We start from the raw sequence: 12,591 nt of genomic DNA on the forward strand, positions 1-12,591 counted from the left end.
CAGTGCTTGGATCTGGACTTCACACAAGGAATTTGGTTTGCTTACACCTCTGGTTGTCAGTGTTCCCTCTGTGCCCAAGCCTTGGCCAATGAGAACATCCTACCCCAGTTACTCAGTGGACACTTGGCTAAGCCAGTCCCAGCCATTCGTCAATTCTGCATGTGTGTATATGTTGGTACTGTTACTAAATAAGGTTGGCACCCTCCTCTTATGGCCGGAAGATGGGAGAGTGAACAGCTGCTGGCTGAACAATTAGTAGACTCGTTAAAAGGACACGTTTTATATGTTTATGGCACATAACTAACTACCGTTACCTCATGTGTTTAGGTGAGTGGGTTCATTTCTGTGTACCTGTGAGTATACCTAAATAATGTACACATTTACATAATATTTATATTGTAAAATTTCATTAATCATGTGCATGTGTATGCATGTGTGTATATCCATGTATAATACACACATACACACAATTAGTAAAGTTACAGTTTAAAATTTTTAAATGAAATTTCATGAATTAAATCACAGGTATCATAATAGCAAAATGTTTTCATCTCAATATGAATATAAATTGACAAAAATGAGATAATTGTCTTTTGACCTAGAGAAACTTTTTTATTAAAGGTATTTAAGTATATGTTGTCAACAACTTTGAACTTTTCTGTAAACTTTACCTATTACATTAGAGAACTAGTCATAATAATTATATAATTAATATAATAAACAAATATGCTTTAGATTTACTTCATATTTCTTGTAAATTCTATTTAAAATAGGGTTTTGTGTTTTTTTTTACTGTACCAGTGATAGATGTTCATTTTAGAAAAACACAGAAAATGTACAAAGATATAAGAAAATTCTAAAAACCTGGTGTTTTACAAGTTAGAAATAAGTAGTGTTCCTATATGTCAATCTTTCAGTTTGTCCCTGTTTATTTTCTGTACAAATTATTTTCATACTACCTGAAGTCTTAAATTCTACTTTCTCTAACATCACATGAGAATTTTCTCAGACCATTAAATATTCTTTAGAAAAATAATTTTTACTGGAAACATTCTACTTTACTATATGGATATATGATATATTGTTAACTAATTTATAAATACTGTTCATGGAATTATTTTTAATGTTTACATTGGTAGGAAGATTTTATCAAGATATCTATACATGCATCCTAGTATTGTTCATAGACTTATTTTTATTATCTAGATAATGTAAGCTTATTTTTTATTTTCGGGTTTTTTTTGGGGGGGGAAGTAATTAGATTTATTTACTTTATATATTTTTAATGGAGGTACCGGGGATTGAACCCAGGACCTTGTGCATGCTAAACCAATCACACTATACTCTTCCCCCCATTTTAAAGTATTTTAAAGCTTTATAAAAATCTATTTCACTTTTTGTGAAATACCTTATAAATACCTTTCATACCTTTTCATACTATCGTCTTCTTTAACAAAGAGCTTTGATCACAATTTAAGATTCTTTAGGCCAAAGTCCTATTTCTAAATATGAGTTGTTGGGGTTGGTGGGAACTCGGATGCTCTGGGGTCTGTGGGGGTGGGGCGGCTGCCAGTCTCCACAGCGGAAGTCCTCAGGCTGATGACCGGAGCGGGGAGGAGGAGGGGTGGCACCATTTTCTTATCTTTTCCCTCCGCTGTCAAGTTTAACATCTTCCTCCTACCAGTACATTCAAATTACTTTTAAACTAACATCTGCATTACTGTCAGTTATGCTATACAACTGTTTTTGAAGATGTTATTTTTTTCCTGGTGTGTTTGATATGTCAGAGATGGCTTTAAGGATAACACAAATTTTATGTTTGTTTATGTGTGATTTTGCCAATGAGAAACAGAAGGTGAACACAGAAATCTACACCCAGATGAATTCGGCTGTGTAAAAGCACACAGAACACACACGCGCACACACACCAAACATCTACCAGTGACCTCCACTTGCCTCTTGTGTTAAGAGCCATTTGGTGGCACAACTTCCTGCCGGACTTCAGATAACTCTCCTTCTGCCCTTTTACAACAACCACAAGCTTTAAGTGCTCCAGCACCCACTTTCACAAGCAAACATCACGTCTTTCTCAAGTGCTCTTTGTGTATTTCTTAACCATTTAATAATGTATGTCTCTCTGAATGGCCGGGTCCTTTACAGGGTTCAGATCTCAGAGCAGCCAGGGACCAACTCCCTACTCTCCCACCCCTATCCCCAGTCACTCTGCTCCCTGCTACGTTTATCTTAATTTTTACCTAACAATATCTGTCCTGTTCACAAATGCATCACCACCTAAAAAGTCTGTACCACATACAGATTAATAATCATTTGTATGCTTATTAACCAGAGACCCCTTTTCATGCGTTTAACATGAACACTATAGCTGCTATTTCTTATCTATGTCCATCTGGAATTATTTTGGGATTCCCCCACTACGAAAGCATCAGCCTAACACGCATTTGCCAAATACTATTAACCCCTAAGAAATACGGAAACAAATTACAGAATGAGTCAGAAACCAGACTGAGGCCTTTGTTTTTCATGCTACTTTCTAGCCAGTTTTTTTCCCCCTAAACTGCAATTATTTCACTTAAATTAATATCTAAGAATAGCTCCCTGAATACAGCAGCTGGAGTGGTAACAGAGAAGAAGCGCACGGACGTGCTGATTCCTGACAAACACCAGCTGAAGATATAATAAGAGGTGCTAGCTGGGTAAAGGGAGTCGGACCCGAGAGGGCACCCTCAGAGATCACTGCTAAATGAAATGGACTTGCTGGCAACACTGAACTGAAAACCCAGGGTTGGGTTTCAGAAAACATTGATCTAGCGCCCTCTAATGGTCGTGTCCGGTGCTGTCAGCTAGAGGCTGAATGAGTGAAATGAAAAGTAGCTGCTCCCCTAAATGAGCACAGAATTTGGAGAGGAAGGAAGCGACGTACGTAAACAATACCAATTTTAAATGGTGTTTAAATATATATTGTTTAAAGGATTATATGTGAGAGGATGTCACAGAGAAAGGAGCACCTACTGTTTAATGAGTGCCTTGGGGTTGGAGATTTGTTGGATTTGATGTGGGCAGAACTGGCAATAGGTGCTGTGCCAATCACCCGTCTGGGTTCTCAAGTCGGCTCCCCACCGCTCCTGCTCTCCTTAGTATTTCAGAAAACCACATTTCCCAGGCTCCACTGCCCACTGGCTTGTGGTGGGTTCGGCTGGAGATGGGAGGCCCAGAGCAAGCTCCCCACACCTCTCCTCCGGCAGCATTGCTGGCTATGGCCCTGTCTCCTCCGGGGCTCCAGCTCAGGCCAGACACGTCCTCCACGACTTCAGCTTCCAGCTGGTGGTCCTGGTCCCGGGCTCTGGGAATCCCTTTGTCCTTCCAGCCCAGGGTAGGTAGAGGTTTCTGTTGATGCTAATCTTGGAGTTATGTCACCTTCCCCTATTTGGTATGTTGACTCTTCAGTTACTCAAGCAACAAATTCCTTGTATTAAAACCCCTCTGTTTGAAATCTCCAGGGATGAGTTTTGTCTGACTGCCAGGGCCCTCATTGACACGGGAGATAAGCTGCTTCTGATGGAGAAAAGGAGTATGGCTCTTGCCTGGAAAATAATGTAGGTCAAAAGCAAGATTCAGCCTATGGGAATGGAAAGGTGAAAGGCCACCTAAAAAACAACAGAAATTCTCAGGCAGGCTGAGACCGTGCTAACGAGGCAATGCCGTTCTGAGCCTGGAAAGGCCTTCGAAAAGGCTAAGGAGAGTTCTGTGCTTGTACAAATGTTTCAACCTAACACAAGGACAAAACCTTGCCCAAGAACAGATGCCACAGGGCTGAAAGGATCCCAGTCCACCTTTTTATTTTCCACCAAGTTTAAATCAGCTATTTGGAACTCTGGGGAATGACTCACCCACTCAGAATACCAGAGCTGGAAGGTGTCCTTTTCCTTCAAATTATATGCATGAGGTCACTAAAGCTTTTGTATTTAAAACACTTTGCTCAAGGTCGCACAGCTGGTAGAGCTGGAAGGAGAACCCCAGTCTCTTGATTCCAAGACCAAAGCCATTGTTACTCTATCATTTGAGCCCTTCCCGCTCCCTAAGTTTCAGTTCATTACACACAAGTTTGGTCCTTTGGTTACTTACAAGCTTATGAGCAAGTTTGAATGGGTTTGTTCCATATCAGTAACTTCTCATTCTGAACGAACAAGAGTGAGCAGGTTACTCATTCCAATGTAACCAGTTTGGAGTGATTTTTAAATAGAATAAAGTAACAGTAAAACAACAGACATTATACTGTCAAATGAAATGCAGGTAGAAGTCAGGTAGCAGAACACACACCCTTTATGAAGAGACGCACCACTTTGTATCTGGACTGGACACCGAGGTTTGGGGTAAAATAAACATTCTGAGGCACAAGCTTTAGAGACATTATCTGTTTAATAAATATGATTGTAAAAGCAATAAACAAGAGCAATTATACATTACACTACAGAGTATTTAACAAAAAAATACATCAAAAAAGTCATTTTAAAATTAGAAGTAGTTCCGACACTATAAGAAAACTTTCTTTTTCTCTTTTTAATTGGCTTCCTATAAAAATAAGTTGGCAAATGAGGGAATTTCAATGCTCAGTTGGAATCCTGGAAAACACAGAACAGCTGCCAAGTACCCCATTGCTCTCAAAGTTGCTGTTTGGAACTTCTGAAAAAAAGCAAAGCAAACCTCTGCATTTTGGACAGTGGATCCAATTAAAGATAAGGCAAAGGAGAAAATGTTGGCTGGGGAGTTCAGGGGAGAGCATGCACAGTTTGCCTTCCGGGATTTTGGAAAAACGTTGCAGTAACAGATTTGCAGCTTGCCCTGAATCTTACCTGCCACATCCATCCCTCACTACCCGTTCCTCTGGCCTCAAGCCCACCGAACTCCTCACTGTGTCTGCACCTGCTGTTAGCGAGGAGGTAGGCACTTGGGTCCCTCCCAATTGCAGGCTCTCATTACCGCCTTCTCTTTGGGATTGAGCTGGAATGGCCTACTAAGCATTTCTCAAACTTTAATGTATATCACAATCACTGAGAGAGCTTCTAAACACAGATTACTGGGCCCGAACTCCAGCGTTTCTGACTCAGTAGGTCTGGGGGTGGGGGGGCCCAAAATCTGCATTTTTAACAAGCCGGAGGTGATGCCGAAACTGCTGGTCCAGGTACTGCACTTTGAGAACCACAGAGCTGTACCATGAGACCAAGAGGTCTCCAAAAGCAGTACTTTGCTGTACTAATCTCCTACAGGCGGGAGGGAGCTCTGAGAAGAGGCACCTGAGGGCCCTGGAGATGCTGCATCTAGCACTGACCATCCCTGGTCACCTTCCGAGATGCCAGGCGTCTCATGTCCACCTCTAGTTTTAATTAGGACTTCCAAGCCCATCCTTTTCTATGTCTTCTCTCATGTTCATGCATTTATTCTCTCAACAAATGATTTTCTTAACACTTACTCGAGGCAAGGCACTGTGCTGGATAGTGTTATTCCCTTTTTCATATTTATCCAATTAAAATTAATTGAACTGCAACTCTGAGGACTCCCTGTGCTGTTCTGAGGACTCCTCTTTAGGTTTCCAAACACTTTGTCTTCCAGATTTAAGTTTGGGAGGCTTGCACGGAAGAGGATGAGTGAGGATGTTTCCCGTGGGGTAGGAAGCCCCACAGGTTGGGGATCAATTGAGCTCTACAGACAGCTGCCTCAGGAATAATCCGTGTCCCCGATTCATACCGGGCGTCTTCAACCATAAAAATCTTCTGCTTGACTGACTTCTAACTGAAGCTTTGCTATTCTTCCCCTACCTACACAAGGACAGGAGTCGTCAGGGTCTTTAGGATACCCCCACTGTCCCCAGGGCCCTGTTATACCCTGTTGTTGGCCTGGGGACAAGGCCAAGAAGGAGGCTACACTCTGAGTGGTTTTTTGAAGCCACCTTCTCCTATATTTTGGATTAGGCTTTGTCCAGTCCCTAATACTCCAAGGGCTTCTGCTGGACATACTTTTGTTTCCCTCTTTCTCTGGGTCTTCTTTCATGATTGCTCTGGGAAAACTGGGATTTCCTCCTGCTCTGAGCCAACCTGCTAGAGTCAGCTTACTCCTCCCCCTTTCTGCTTATTCCTTTTTCCTTTGCTGACACCATGATGCTCAGAGATCAGAGAGCACACGTGTAAAAAGTCGAGGATCACCCTACGTGATCACAATCCCATCCTCATGTAAGACCTCCATCTCGTCTCAGACTTTTTGACACTCTTAAACATTACATCCATGAACCTGCTTCTTCTTCTGGTTCAAATCAGTTTTATTTTACAAATATTTTCACTCCACTGTGAGAGAGGAAATACTGGGTAAGAGCAACCATCACAGGAGGAAACTGCCCTGCCACATAAGTAACACGTTCACAACATTTCTCACAAGAATCTTCTGGAATGTGACTGCAGGAGATTTTTGTCAAGGTGTGAAAATACCACTATTCATCAGTACGCTTTCTCTTCTAAGATACAGGGCCAGGTTTGAATTGGTTTGGGTATCTCAACTCTTTCACACACATTATATGTTTTTCCAGGTGGGAAATGGGGCGGGATATTTGGGAGAGGCGGGTTCTACAGGAAGAGATCAAAAAACACAGGAAGCTGAGCCCCGCGGGGCAGGCTGCAGCTTGGTCAGGGCTATGGAGGCTGCATGCGTGGGTGTGTACAGAGCTGACAGGTCAGAAACATCCGGTGGCCAAGGCAGGGTTGGCCAAGGCTGGGCCAGTGTTTAGGGAGCGTCAGGATGAAATGTCCAGAATCTAGCAACATGTTTGGGAAGAAAAAGTAGGCGCAGTGAAGGATAACTTGGGGACTGGAAGGAAGGGATACCAAGACATCGACAGACCATGACAACACATGGAGAGTAGACAGATGGGAAGGTCAGAATGCAATGCAGGTAACCGGGATTCTGTTCTCCACCTAAGTTAGGGCAGGAGTTGGGAAAGCTACAAGGGGAAGCAGTCGTGATGGGAAGTGGCAAACAGGAAACACGGGTCCATTTCTGGCACGCCTGCCCCCCTCCTTCCTTCCCTATTCTGCCTGCCTACATGGAACTTCAACTCGCCTCTCTGGGCCCGTGGCCTCACAGAATGGAGAAGGCAGCCTTGGGGTCGCTGCCGGCCAACAGAGCTACCCAAGATAACTCAGAAGGGAGAACGGCAACGATGAAATAGAGAAACAGCTCAGGGTTTCAAACTCCTGTGCATGTCTGTGTGTCTTGTGAAAAGAGCCGGAGTGGCTAATCCACCCATCAGCCGGTAGTGCTAAAATAGCTGTTAAATCTAGAGCCAAGAATGTTTCCAAAAATACATGCAGATGTCCTTGGCCTGTATATGTTAGGAATTTTCTACAAACACGACCGATCAGAAAAAAGAGAGAGAAGAAAAGGGGAGGGGAGTGTTTTTCCATGAAAATAGAGCACCTATACACTGCCCCTCCGAGCATGTTCTCAAGGGACTGTCCACATGCACAGGCTTAAAGCTAAAAACCCTTGTTGTCTGTGTCTGAAGAATTAAAAAGTCCCGATGCAGTGAGTGTTTGTTTGTTTGTTTGGATTTTGATTGTTTTTTTATTTGATTTTTGTTTTGTTTGTTTTTGTTTTTACTGGCGTCCTCCATTCAAACATTTACATAGGTAGGGATTTCTTTTGTGCTTTGATTCTCAGCAACTATGGAAATACTTCCTGGCAAAATAGGAAAACAGAACAACAAAAGGAAAGAAAAAAAAAAAAAACATAGAGTTAGTGGTCATGAAGAAGGTTGCACTTGACAAGAGCGAAATTCTTTCCTGATCAGCAGGTCGCCTGTGGCCTTTGGGGGTTTTCCTTAAATTGCAAATTGAGCCCCAGCAGATCCCCGCTTTGGCGTTGAAGGTGGAGTGGCTGGTCTTGCTCTTTGCAATCGTAGAGATGAGTCACCAGGTTGAGTAGAAGGGGAGGGAGGGAAGGGTAAAGCTACTCTCCTAAGAGAAAACGTGTAACACTTACTCATTTAAGGACACTGGAAGCAGAAGGGTGTCAGAGACATTGCAACGTGCCAGGCGACATTCCTGCCCAAGCAGGCATCGCTACTTTAACCAAGGAAACAGCGGCTGTACTTCAGACCCCGTGGAAATGCAGTTGAAAACCAAATAACCCACCCGGATGCACTTAGAAGCTTTAGAAGTAAATAGGGTGAATGCTTCTCTGGACTTGAAAACAGAAAAGCCTTTTCCTTTTTAACCCAAACCAATTACTCATTCATCACCTGTCTCGCCAACAAAAAGGAAGCACACTGTGAATACCGGACACCAGATGTGGGGGCTGTTATTATTACCTCTGACACAAGCCAGGCACTGCATTGAAATTTCTCCTTAATACAGTCACAGAACTTCCCCATATCCATTTAAAGAGAGGGTTCTATTTCCATTAAAGTAGCAGATTAAAAATCACAGGTGAAGGCTTTCTAGGTGGTTGGGCTATCATATCAGATTGAAGCATGAATGCTTATACATAATAATTTATCCACCAGAGTTAGCAGTGCAGGGGCTAGGTAAGAACATTTACAGCTGTAACTCCTAAGGCCAGACAGGAGGAAGGGAGGAGAGAAATGGATCCCAATGGTGGCTCCATGGTTTATCTAATTTCCTGGAGAGTTTCCTCTGCAATAAATAGTAGGACTTAGCACCTCCCCTTGAGACTCTCCCGACCTAGCTGTTGGATTCCCACGCTTACTTCTCCAGCAGAGAGTGAGCGCTATTGAATTACTCAGAAATCCATTTTAAGACTTCGGGGAGGGCACAGGTGAAAAGGAGGAAGAAATCTGCCCATCTGCTCTGTAACAGCCTAACCCTCCAGTGGTCTGTCTCAGGAGGCCCCACTCCTGAGATGTTCTGCAAACTCTATGCCTCTTGCCCTCAAAATTCTCAGGTTCCCTGTTTCTTGGGGGACAGTTTTGAGATATCTACGAGATTAAAAAAAAAACAAAACAGGGTGATTAGCCTGTCACCCCCCTGCGAAGGTTCTGGAACAATGTGGCTGCTGTAGCTCGTTCTGGTCATTATATACTCTGGCCCTCAAGCCCTGCCCAGCCCTCCAGGCCGCCAGAGCCAGCCTCTGAGCCTGACCTTCTTGGCTATTGTCAGAGCAAATGCTCTGCTCTTGCCCATGAATATTTCGAAGCCCAAAGTTTTAGCAAGAGTTTCTGCAAAAAGAGGAATAAACTCATGAGAGAGAGAGAGAAAAAAAAGGATAGGAACAAGGCTTTTTTTTTTTTTTTTCTCTTTCCAATGGGAGGAAGCAGGGAAGGAGGCATCACAGCTGTTCTCTGAGGGTGTTAGAGCAGAGAAGGGGGTTATGTCAAGCCAGAAAGGGGTTAGAGAGAGAGTCAGCCATTGACTACTCAGGGTGAACGGCAGACGGCTACCGGGCATCATTTACCTATGAGCTGAGATTCCACCTTCTCATCTACCAGCTGGCCAGGCCGCCTGAGTTCAGTCTGAGGGACATGGGGCCTGCTTTCGGGGTGACTGACTCGACTGACCATCTCTTGTTCTTTCTCATTGTGCATCTGGGCATAAACATTAATCCCCGGGATCTTCCTAAAACATTAACAGAAACCATCACTGCTGGGCACACGGGACAAATACATCACTGTGACAAATGCTTCTGAACCTGTCAGGAAGAAGGGAGGCGGGAGATGTGGATGGAGGGACACGCACCTTTTAAACTTGTAGATGACGAACACGGCCAGCCCCACAAACACCACGGACAGTAGCATCAGCATGGCCGATCCACTATGGGTCGGGGTGAGGTCCACCAGCGGGGCTGAGGGAGCAAGCAGAGGCGTGGTTATGAGGAGACAGATGAGCACGCGTGACTCTGGGACGAGCTTGCACTGTGCCTCTGGGTGAACCGCGTGGGACGAACACACAAGATGCACGTCACACGGCTCGACCCGTGGATGCACCAGGGCTGGTCCCAGGCCCCAGAATGCTCCAGCAGGCCTGTTTAGGGAGTGCAGTGGAGCAATTTAAAGCACAGACTCTGGAGTCAGACTGCCTGGATTCAAGGCCTGCTCTACCACGTGCTGGCTGTGAGCTTCTGGGCCCGTCACTTGACCTTCATATGCCGTCGTCTGGTGTGACAAGGGGAATAAAAGTACCTATCTCACTGGGTTTTTGTGAAGATCAAATGAGGCGATGTATATAAAGCACAGATAACAGCACTGGACACATACATAGTAGGGCGTTTAGAGAAGTATTTGATTTTACTGCTACCACTATTATTATTTTTAATCAATATTTATAATAATAGAACTATTAAATTTTCCTATACTTTAAATGCATGCTTTCCCCACCAAGCCATGCAGAAAACCAGAAAAACCACCACCAGAGATACTACTCCCTCTCACTCTGACCCCAGCAGGTGTCGTGTGAGAGAGAGGACTGGAGAATAACAGGGCATGTTTATATTTCTTGCACATAGGAAGCTGATGGCTAAGTGACTATTTTACAAGGGCCGCCGCTCCGATGCTGGATGAGGGGTGTGCTAGCCAGCGTTGTCTTGGTAACTTGCCAAAGTCAAGACAGCTCGGCTCATGCTGGGAGGCGCCAGGCTCTCAGAGGCAGTGATTTCTCCTCTCAGACCAGACAGATGCCTTTGCATCCATGAAAGCTTCTCCCTCCCCAACTTTTTGACTTTGCTCTTCGAGTGCAGCTCATCTCTCTGCACCTCTATTCCAGTCCCTCCCCTATCTCAGGGTCAAGTCTTTTGTACTTAATGACTTTGTTTGCAATTCATTTCCACCCTCTCAAAAACTGACATTTTGCAAACAGAGCATAGCTCCAGCGTAAAAGGCAAGCCACACGTACCCCTTTGATACTGACCTTTACCTTCCATCAATTTAAGCAAAGCCTGATACCCAGAAATGCAGGCGACCTTTAAGCACCATTTTCTGCGGCTTTTCTCTGTTGAGAGCCAAGAGGGCAGCGTTCTGGTCACCCAGGTACAAACATTCAAGAATAGGTGACTGTAATGCTGATGGTTTCAGACAAGACCCAATGCTGCTTCTGCTCTGTCTGGTTTTTGAAGGATTACATCCCAGCCACTTTTCACTACTGGAAATCCTATTCTATATGCCGGTTTTGGGGAAAAACAAAAGGCAAGCCTTCTTTCTCAGAAAGCAGGCTTAGTTGTCTTAGTGGAATCAGCTTTTGGGAAGCACGAAAATGAAGCAAGCTCTGTGGTGTCCTCTCCTCTGTAAGTGAAGCAGCGCTTAGGCTGTGAAGGGTGAATGTGTGAGAAGACGGGAGGGGTCACGGAGAGAAGCACCCACGGCAAACGAGTTTTCAGCTTGAAATGGAAAAACAAAGGTCTCACTCATTCACTTGGGCAAACACAGTGCCCTCAGCAAAGGAGCCAGAAATACTTCAGAACTCACAGCACAACTGGCAGGAAGTCGTGGGGGAGAAAAGGCCTTCCCTTTGTCATAGGCACCATCACAGCTCACCTTCCGCAACGGAAGGCAGGGGATGACCTCCTCTGAGCTGACAGGAACAGCGAGGGCCTCCCTGGCTAATGTCGTTCCGAAAGATGGACCAAGCCATCTCCCCCTGCTCCCCCCACCCACATATTTTCTATATACCTCAACCCTGGGCTAATTTCAGCAAGAGCTATCAGAAATTCAAAAAGATAGTTCTGAGAATGGGGATTAAGGATAAAAGTATGGCACAAGAGGCAAATTAACACATGACAGAGTTAAAATATTATTACATTTTCAAAGGACCAGTTAGAATCATAGGTCACACACTCAGACGCTGATGACAAGCACATGCACATACATCTGCACGAGTGTGCATACATGGATGGTGTGTGTACGGAGACATGAAGCCTCATGCACCCACCACCCTTCAACAACTCCCAACCCACAGACAATGTTATTTTATTTCTACCCCCATTCAGTCTCCACAAACCCAACACTGGATTATTTTGAAGCAAATCTCAGCTATCATATAATTTTATCTGTGACTCTAAAAGAGAAGGTCTCTCTCACCCTCCCTTTTTCTCCTGACATGATCACAATACGGTCATCACACTGACGGAGATAATAACGGAAAGCTATTGTAAAGGTACTCTCCTAATGCAAACCCTTAATCTGACAGGAACAAAGGGAGACAGAGAGGAGCCTCAGACTGCTGGGATGGTTACAGGCAGGTTAGCCTGATCAGCTGAACTTCTAATTCCCAGCCGAATGCTCTTTCAGAATAAGCAGAGTATCAGTTTTGTGCGGCAACCAGGAAGCATACTAAGGCTGCTGGCAAGGATTGGCACCGGAAATAAATGGAAAACTAAAGAGAGGAAATTGCTCCAGCCAGGCTCTCACTGCACAGAAAGCCAGCACACACATGAACTCTCTTTATTTCCTTTCTCTTCCCTTCCTCCTCCTCCTCTCTCTCCATCACAAATTTAAATCTTTCCATTCTAAACCATTCCCACTCAAATCATCACTTGTAAACAAGCCACATTAACACTGTTAAGGAATTAGTATGTTAC

The 12,591-nt window shown here is 44.3% G+C and overlaps 1 protein-coding gene across 4 annotated transcripts in view; it reads right to left on the bottom strand.

The window, feature by feature from the left end:
* Positions 1-4,527: 4,527 nt before the first annotated feature.
* The window catches only part of SORCS1 (sortilin related VPS10 domain containing receptor 1), a 468,685-nt gene continuing 460,621 nt past the window's right edge, over positions 4,528-12,591 (bottom strand). The window contains exons 25-27 of one of the 4 annotated variants that reach the window (XM_064488397.1): positions 9,759-9,864; positions 9,478-9,638; positions 4,528-4,701 (exon numbers count right to left, since the gene is read on the bottom strand). In XM_064488397.1, the coding sequence (XP_064344467.1) occupies positions 4,622-4,701; positions 9,478-9,638; positions 9,759-9,864 (347 nt within the window). In that variant the 3' untranslated portion in view covers positions 4,528-4,621. Of the gene's footprint in view, positions 4,702-4,803; positions 8,022-9,477; positions 9,639-9,758; positions 9,865-12,591 lie in introns of those variants that run through there. The other 3 variants (XM_010987109.3, XM_010987107.3, XM_010987108.3) reach the window with 3 other exon arrangements.

The sequence above is a fragment of the Camelus dromedarius genome, chromosome 8 (assembly GCF_036321535.1).
Source record: "Camelus dromedarius isolate mCamDro1 chromosome 8, mCamDro1.pat, whole genome shotgun sequence".
NCBI classification, from domain to species: domain Eukaryota; kingdom Metazoa; phylum Chordata; class Mammalia; order Artiodactyla; family Camelidae; genus Camelus; species Camelus dromedarius.